Raw genomic sequence first — 9,730 nt, forward strand, 5'->3', positions numbered from 1 at the left:
GTCCAACATTGCTTCTTGAATAATCCTTGGTGATGGTATTTCTATTTTAGCAGGTATGGACTGCTTCAGTGCCATAGACGAGCAAATATGGAGTTGCTCCTATTATAGTCCGAGTCGTTGTTCGGTATCCCAACAATGCATAAGGCAACTGTTCATGCCAACACTTGTAGCTGTCTGTCATTTTCCTTAATATCCTCTTGATATTCTTGTTGGCTGCCTCCACAGCTTCATTTATTTGCGGCCGATAGGAGGTTGAATTTCGATGGGTGATATGATGTTGTTTCACACGAAATCGTCTACCACCTTCTTTGTCACTGATTTGTGCGATGTAGCTTCCATCCATTTGGTGAAGTATGGAAACAAACATGAATCAGAGTCCAGGCTGTAGGCTCGATGGGTCCAATGACGTCCATGCCCCAGGCGACGAACGGCCAAGGTGAGCTCATAACATTGAGTTCGCTCGATGGGACTCGGATCAGATCTCCACTAATTTGGCATTGATGGAATCTTTGTACAAATTTGTAACAATCACCTTCCATTGTCATCCAGTAGTAACCTGCTCGGAGGATTTTCTTAGCGAGAACGAACCCGTTCATGTAAGGTCCATAGGTTCCAGCATGCACCTCTTCCAATAATTTTGTGGCCTCAGCAGCATCCATGCATCGGAGTAATCCTAGATCCGTCGTTCTTTTGTAGAGAATTTCTTTGTTCAGGAAGAATCCATTGGCCATTCTCCGGATAGTTTTCTTTTGGTTGCTCGAGGTGTTCTCGGGATATACTCCTTTTTCAGATATACCTTTATGTCAATATACCATGGCTTGCCATCGGGCTCTGCTTCCACATGGGAACAATAAGCGTGTTCTTCTTTTAAACTTACCTCCAGCGGGTCAATGTGACTGCTTTCAGGATGTTTTATTATCGATGCTATAGTAGCAAGAGCATCAGCGAACTCATTTTCAGTCGTCGGAGTATGCTTGAAATCAATTTTCTTAAACTTCTTGCACAACTTCTGAGTGAGGTTCACATATGGCAATATCTTGGCGTTCTTGGTAGCCATTCACCTTATACTTGGTGGATCAACAGATCTGAATCACCTATGACCAATAGCTCTTGGATGTCCATATCCAAAGCCATTCTGAGACATAGAACACAGGCCTCATACTCTGCCATGTTGTTGGTGCATCGGAACTTGAGCTTTGCAGCTATCGGGCATGACACTAGGTCAAGTCCATTTAATGATCCCACGTGTCTCACAAGAAACTACGTATCTCCATTGGTGTCGTACGAATGGGAAGTACCCGTCCTTTCCCCGTACTTCCCATTCCTACGACACCAATGGAGATACGTAGTTTCTTGGGTTTGGCAGGATATTATAGGAGGTTCGTAGAAGGGTTTTCTTCTCTCTCGGCCCCATTGACCAAACTGACTCAGAAATCAACTAAGTTCCAGTGGACAGATGCATGTGAGCGGAGTTTTTCGATATTGAAGAACAAGTTGACCTCAGCACCCGTCTTGACTCTTCCAGAGGGAACAGATGGTTATGTGATATATTGTGATGCTTCAGGTATTGGATTGGGTTATGTATTAATGCAACACGGTAAGGTTGTCACTTATGCTTCTAGACAACTGAAGAAGCACGAGAAAAACTATCCAACCCATGATTTGGTGTTAGCTGTAGTGATTCACGCCTTGAAGATGTGCAGATACTACTTATACGGTGTTTGTGTTGATATCTATACCGATCACAAGAGCCTCCAGTATATCTTTAAACAAAAGGACTTGAATTTACGTCAGAGGCGATGGCTAGAGTTGCTAAAAGATTACGACGTTTATATTCTATACCATTCTGGAAAAGCTAATATAGTAGCTGCTGCTCTTACTCGTAAATCCATGGGTAGCCTGTCATTTGTGCAACCAGAGAAAAGGGAGATAGTCCACAAAGTTCGTCGATTAACAAGAATGAGTATGAAGAAAAAGGACAACTATAAGAAGGGATCCTCCCGGAGTATGTATCCTACTACCCATAAGGTTAGTTGAACATTCGAGGACGAATGTTCTAAAGGGGGGGAGGATGTTATATCCCGCATTTTTGTACAATCGGGAAATTTGAAATAATTGTGGCTTTTAAGAGATAAGGCCATATTTGATTTTTATTTAACATGTAAGTTGGTCATGGGAAGTATTGATGCGAAAAATGTCGAGGGAGGCTAAGGGCAAAATTGGAAATTGGGAAAATGGTTTCATGAATTACGAAAACTAGCCACAAATAATTGGGCTTGAAAAAAAAAAAAGGGAACAAAGAGGCCCAATTTAAGTGGTGGCCGGTTGTGGAGGAAAATAACATGGGCCAAGCCCATGTAAATTAATACCATGTGACAAAATAAATAAGATTACCACCTCATATTTCTTCATAACTCAAGAAAATTCAAGAAGCAACAACTTGAAGAGCAAAAGAAAAGGCCATTCGGCCATGACCATGGAATTTTAGCCCCTTAAAATCTTGTTCCAAAAATTATTTTCTTGTGGTATTCCTACTAATTCAAGAGTCCTCTACAACGTGGTATAGTTGTTTCGGAAGATAGACCGCTTGTTTCGTCGATTTAACACTTTGGACAAGTGAAGAAGATAAGAAGAAAAAGGTAAGATTTCACTCCTTTTGTCTTGGAAAATATATATATACGTGTTGTGGAATGTGGAGTATGAAAATTTTGTGTTATGGACATATATATATGTATGGCCGAAAATGGTATGCATGGAAAGGGATGATTAAAATTTTATTTGTTATATTAATTGTGTTGTTGAAGCCTTGTGATGGAAATGGAGGAAAAATGGTTCAAGTTGGTATGGAAAATTGTTGAAAATGATTATAGGAAATTATGTGATTTTAATAAAGATTTTATGTAATTGTGGAAGTAAGATTCAAAAATGAGAATTATGGTTGTCATTAATAAATTTGGAGGAAAATAATGCGATTTAGTAGTTTTGTCGCATTTGTAGAAGTTTCGGATGGAATATGGCATTTGGCGGGAATACTTGAATTCGTGAATATTGTTGGAATATTATTGAAATATGTTTGAATAATTTTGAATTAGTTAATGGATATGGAAAATGTTGATATTAGTTGAAAGTACGAAGTTGGAGTAGAAGTTGTGACACTATGAAGAAAAGAAGACTAGTTATGCGAGACGTGTTTTGTATTAGATGTTGATGTTGTTAGCATTGTTGTTGGTATGGTTGTTGGTAATCTGAGCCGAGTTGAATTCTCGGGGCGGCGAATTTACAGGGGAGATGCTGCCCAAATTTCTGTAGACAAATAGTGAATTAAAGACTTGAATTCTAAAAGTCTTACTATTGATATTTGGTAAATGTGACCAATTGTAGATTTTGGAGGAAACGGGATTTGAATTTGGAGAAGCGTAAGCAGCGGAAAAGGTATGTAAGACTTACCCTTCCTTTCTCTTGGCATGTCCTAGATGTGATAGGCTATGATTTGAGCCTCGGGATGACTCTACTCTTAGAAATCCGAGCTTATATTTATCCCTTTTTCATTCAGTAGAATTGAACTAAATAACTTACGCTTTATTGTAAAGAAATGTTCAAACGTACGTAACTTTTGAAAATGAAAGCGGAATACCTTGAAATCTTTGAGGATGATCCAATGGCACATAATGACCACGTTTTTATGTTCGTTACCCGACTTGAACCGAGGTGGGCCCACGGTCCCGAGATTTAGTTGTATTGTTCTATTTGTCTTATTTCCGTAAGATAATTAAGGAAACCTTTGACTATTGTTCCGAATTTGATATAAGTGTCCGGTAACTCGTATATGAGCATTACGGTTCGACTATTCGATATAAATGCTTCGGTACGAATGATCGATTTAAATATTTTGATATAAGTATTTCGATGTAAATATTCGATATAAGTATTCGACATAAGTATTCAAAAATAAATATTCGATATATATGTGTTCGACATAGGTATTCGATCTAAGTATTTTGGTGTAAGCATTCTGATATGATAACTCCGATATGAGTACTCCGGTATGAGTGTCCGATATAAGTATTCTGCTATGTGTATTTGGATATGAGTCGTCTGATCCGAGTATTCTAATATGAGTGTGCTCTATAAGCCTTAATGTTCTCCACGTATGATCTCGGATCGCTTAAAAAGGTCCGGAGAGGTTTCTGTATTTCAAACGCTCATAACTTCCCGATATTAATTTGGAAAAACCCGAAATTCGTTTCTGAGCTTTTGAATGTCGGTAAGTGTACGTATTCATCGAGTCTGGATTTATGTGCATATGGTTTCTCACGACTCTGCTCGTGCAAGGCTCAATGTATCTGTTCACCGCGTCCCGGCCGGGATCCGTTATCGTGCGCATGCCTCCGTATATGTATCCGTTCACCGCGTCCGGGCCGGGTTCTATTATCGTGCGGGTTCCACGCGCATTGTTCACCGCGTCCCTCATAGGCGGGCCGGGCTCGTTTATGTATGTGATATTATGATCCGATGATATGGGGACGGTGGCAGTGATGGCATATGATCCGTCACGTTCACCGCGTCCCGTACTAGTAGGGCGGGTTACGTTACCGCGTCCCTCGGCTCGGAGGGCGGATCCGTTATCGCATATGCTTATGATAATATATGATCCGTTATGCATAATACGTGGTCCGAAAATAAGTATTTTGATATTCTGGACAAGGTCTGCATTTTTTTGTACTTCTGACTCTGATGACGATTTTGTACGTCAGACTTTTACATCTCTGATTTTGATAAGGCTCTGCCTATTATGCCTCCACACCTTTGATTTTGATTACGAATGCCGTCCGATATATCTACGTACGTCCGCTCGTTCACGGACCGTCGGTATATCGTACGTCCGACTCGACCACGAATGCGACACGGCCTGTACGCCTAACTCTGATTACGGGTCTGTTCGATATAGCTCTGTACGTCTGCGTCTGATATATGACCTCGTCTGAGCATTTTGTACGTTCTGCTCTCCGTCTGAGGTGTGACATCACCGGTGTGCTCTGTATTTTCTGTACCCCTTCGAACATGCGATCTGTAATTGTAAAATAAGCATTTTAGTACTCTGGCTGACTTACTGACCTTCTGTACTCCTTCTGGTATATGGGATAGGTATGTCTGATTTGTGTACGAGAAATAGGCGTACGGCATTTTGACTAATGTACTTATCTTTTAGTCTGTTTGTTTCGGTTATGATTCATTTTACGTATTGCATGCCTTACATGCTCGGTACATTTTCCGTACCGACCCCACGTCTTCGGGGGGGTCGCGTTTCATGCCGCGCAGTACTCCCGGATGAGTCGAAGTTATTATAGAAGATGTTCCAGCAGAGATGGCAAGCTCCATTCTCCCGGAGGGCTGCCAAGTCAGAGTTTGTTTGTTATGATTTCTGGAGTTATGTTAGAGACTTTGCAGACAGCGTCGTGGGTATTGGTTGTCAGTCTGTAAGCGGCTCCGTCAGCCGATATGTTGGTCTGTGTTATATACTGAATTTTGTATGATTATAGATTTGTTCGAGTTGAAGGCTACGAAAAAAAAAATCTACTATGTATTTTATCTTATTTGATTTAAGAAGTTTGGCGTGATTTTATGTGCAGCAAGAGTCTGAGGGTTCGCTCGGCCCTAAATAAGGGTCGGGTGCCCATCACACCCTAGTAAGGTCGGGGTGTGACATGAGATGAGTACAAAATCGTTATGAATGATGTTGGCAACATTGAATAAGTATTTTGTGAAGAACGAAAATGGTTTTGTATTGTACTCATATTTATAAATTGTTTGAAAGTGAATTTGGAAAGTAAATAATGTTTAACTTGAGAAAGTCTATTGATTATGATAGTATGAGGGATGTTTTACTATATGGAGGAAGTTGTTAAAACAAAGGAAATGCCGCCCAATTTTCGTTGGCTCTTAGTTGCTTTAGCTTAGCCTTAAATGTAGTCCCAATGGCCTAATCATGATACGACTTCTCTTGAATGTAGAGTTATGAGCTTGCAAGGAGAATGCTTAGTCGTTACGGAGACGTAAAGGTATGTAAGGCTATTCCCCTTCTTTCAAAGGCATGACTCTTACATTGTGATTTCTTCCCTATATTCCCATGACCTTCTTAAATCCCTAAAGATGAAAGTTAAAGATCCTTAAGAGATCCTTATGAGATAGAGATGAGTTATATTTTACGATAATGATGATGATAATGATGGTTTCATGAGCCTGATAATCCTATGTTTATGATTTAGTTGATGTTATTCCTTTTTGTTGCCTCACCTCATGATACTAGTTCTTTCAAGGCGAGGCCTAATAATGATGATGTTCTATAATGTAATCGGAGGTTCCCGACCTTACGTCACTCCGATAGAATAATAGATTTTATTTAAGCTCCCATGCATGCTTTAGTTTATGTATATGCAAGATTACACCGCGCCTATATGGCCGGGAAGCACCACTATGATGAGCGTAGTGGGCTGCTTATGGATGATTACACCGTGTCTAGATGGCCGGGCAGCACTGCTAAGGCGAGCGGCATGTTACACTATGTTTATAAGGAACGGGCAGCACCACTTGTGGGCGGCGTGAGATGGTTACCCCGGATGCGGGAGGCCCAGATGCGGGCTAATGATGTCATTGATTCAGACAGTTTATGCATGAATGTGTGATATGTTTAAAGGTAAAAGTGAGCATGCATGACTCCGCCTCAAGGGGCAAGCAGTTACAGTTATCTTTCCTTCTTATGCTTTCTACATTTCCTTATTATGTTATCATATATGCCTTACATATTCAGTACATTGTTTGTACTGATGTCCTTTTCTTTTATGGACGCTGTGTTCATGCCCACAGGTAGACAGGGCGACGACGCAGACGCTTAGGGGTTCACTCAGCAGTTGCACATAAGCACCCCACTACTCCGGAGGTGCAGCCTATTGGTATATTCCTTTGTGTACATATTTGGGGCATGGCGGGGTCCTGTCCCGTCCTTATGATTTCAGTACTCAGTTAGAGGCTCGTAGATACTTATGTGTGGGTTGTAGATATTATACGACTTCTTCAGTGTATATGTTGTACCTCATTTTGTAGCCTTGTGAGCTCATGCATATATACGTATTTTGGTAGATTCGGAAAGTGGTTTATGATAAGTTCTATGTTGAAAATGATATATGTCTAGGTTGAGTATGATAGATAGCTTGAGGAGTGGTGCTCGGTAGCCAGCTCTGGATACCCGTCATGGCCTACTAGTTGAGTCGTGACAAAAGTGGTATCAGAGCAGTTCCGTCCTAGGGTATGTCTACGAGCCGTATCCGGTAGAGTCTTGTTTATTAGTGTGAAGCGCGCCACACTTATAAATAAGAGGCTGCAGGGCATTTAGGAACAATGATCGTCTTTCTTCTTCATAGATCGTGCGGTAGAGCTATGTTATAAGATTTTCTTTTTCCCTAATTGTGCATTATGGTTTCAGCGATGCCAGTAAAAAGAAAAGCAACAGCCGCCCAAAAAGGAAAGATTGCGACAGGAAGGCTGGTTAAACAGGAGTAACCGACAAATATAGAGGTCCCATAATGAGGCTCCATCTTATACCTCTCGCACTACACTTGTTCTAGAGGAGCAGAAAGGGGCCTCAGCTTCAGTTCCAGTGCCTCCAGTTCCTCCACCGGGTGCTTTGGGTCAACATATGACCGAGGCCATTCAGTTATTGACTCAGTTGGTTGCCGCTTAGGCTCAACGACAGAGTACGGGCCCAAGTGATAGAGCGGTTAGTGCAAGAGCTCGTGATTTTATGAGTTTGAACCCGCCAGAATTTTTCAGGTCAAAGCTGGATGAAGACCCGTAGGGTTTTATAGACGAGATGCTGAGGACACTGAGAATTATATATGCTTCCGATACTGAGTCAGTCGAGTTAGCGTCCTATAGATTGCGGGATGTCGCTGTTCTATGGTATAATAATTGGATATCTTCGAGGAAGGAAAATGCACCTCCCCCAGTTTGCTAGGAATTCGTAGATGCCTTCATTCGCCATTATTTTCCACCCAAGGTTCGAAGGGCCCGAGCTGACAGGTTTCTAAATCTAAAGCAAGGAAATATGAGTGCCCGGGAGTACAGTCTTCGCTTTAATTCATTGGCTAGATATGCTCCGACTATGGTAGCTGATATGGGAGACAGAGTACATTGATTTGTGAGTGGCTTAGGGCCACATTTGTTTAAAGATTTTTTGACAGCTTCACTTCAGGAAGGGATGGACATTTACCGCATACAGGCCCATGCTCAAAATTTAGAAGAGCAACAGCAGCCGCAAAGGGGTGAGCGTGATATGGACAAAAGGCATAGTAAGAGGGCCAGATTTGCCGGAGCTAGTAGTGAGTATAGAGGGGGTCAGCGACAACAGTACTCTAGATATCCAGGCCAGTCCATAGCTAGGGCACCTCCTCGATTTGCGGGCAGAAGATTTGATCGCCCCATTTATTCTGGTCCGGGTCAGAGTTCGAGGGTCTCAGGTCCTTAGTTAGGAGGTGATTCTAGTCAAAAGAGACCACCGATACCGCGATGCAGCCAGTGCGGTAGATTACATTCGGGTCAGTGTCGTCGAGGATCAAATGCTTGTTATGCCTGTGGTCAGGTTGGGCATATGATGCGTGATTGTCCGTCGATGGGTGGTAGAGTTGGGGCTCAGCCTACGGGATCAGTAGTAGGTTCTTCTTCATGCTCGCTCAAGTTACACTAATCCATTTAATGACCCATCGCAAGAGACAATCGCCCCATTAGAGTAACCTACCGTTACTCCGTGTAACAGTGTATATCTAAGGTCAACGAATACAAAAAGGATAGCCCGAGATGGCACCGAAGGAGTAAACGCAAAGAGGGCGCCGTAAAGGGAGAAAGGTAGCTGCCCACTAACAAGGAAACAAGGAGCAAAAAAAAAAAGAGTACTTACAGGACGATGGATAGTTATGGCACGGCAAGTCAAGACTACCATAATGGAGAAAGAACAAGAGTGAGATGCTAGTTAATTTCCGATCATGTACATGAGGACAAAGAAGTGAAAGAAGATGATTGAAGGCAATAAAAGAGTTAAGGAAGAATGAGAAGAGACTGATCCAAGTTATAGTTAAGCAAATGGTAATCGGACCCTAAAAGAAAAATAATTATTTAATGAATCAAAGATGTTGTTGTGGGTTGTAAACTATAACATTTGAGGACGAATGTTTTTAAAGGGGGAAGAATGTTACACCCCGTATCTTCGAAGAAGCACTTATCAAATTTGAAACGTAAGTACGTTGAGTTAGGGTTAAGTAAAACCACTTTGGAATATAAAGAGCAAGCATTATTAAGTATATTTAATAAGTGAAGGATGTATGTAAGGTATACCGGAAGGTTTTATAAGGAAATAAGTGGAAGAAATGAAGTAGTACTACTTTGGAAGAAGGATGGGTAATGTTTGTGTGAAAATTTTGGTCCAAATTGGGGGATGAATATCTCTTAGCATATGAAGTGTTTTAAGGTGAAACAAAAGCCTAAAATGAATTTCGCCGAGTCTAGTTTCTAACGCAATAAACTGCTTATCAATAGGACATCGGAGTAGAGAATTACGGATGTTACAAGTTCAGCTGACAGAGTAGAAACGCGTGCTACGATCGATACGACAAGAATCGACTGCTGATCGCTATAGTAAATAGCTACAGTGACCCGACTCGAATTTGACCCAATATAAAGG

At 41.4% G+C, this 9,730-nt stretch overlaps 1 protein-coding gene across 1 annotated transcript; it reads right to left on the bottom strand.

Annotated features, from left to right (window-relative positions):
• Positions 1 to 709: 709 nt before the first annotated feature.
• On the bottom strand, positions 710 to 1,057 carry LOC132061289 (uncharacterized). Its single transcript, XM_059454131.1, has one exon. It carries the CDS (start codon positions 1,055 to 1,057, stop codon positions 710 to 712), a length of 348 nt encoding a protein of 115 aa, XP_059310114.1.
• Positions 1,058 to 9,730: the final 8,673 nt, after the last annotated feature.

Source organism: Lycium ferocissimum, chromosome 6 (assembly GCF_029784015.1).
Source record: "Lycium ferocissimum isolate CSIRO_LF1 chromosome 6, AGI_CSIRO_Lferr_CH_V1, whole genome shotgun sequence".
In the NCBI taxonomy this organism is placed as follows: domain Eukaryota; kingdom Viridiplantae; phylum Streptophyta; class Magnoliopsida; order Solanales; family Solanaceae; genus Lycium; species Lycium ferocissimum.

Coding starts and splice junctions, on each gene's coding strand:
- LOC132061289 (XM_059454131.1), bottom strand. CDS start 1,057: ATGGCTACCAAGAACGCCAAGATATTGCCATATGTGAACCTCACTCAG.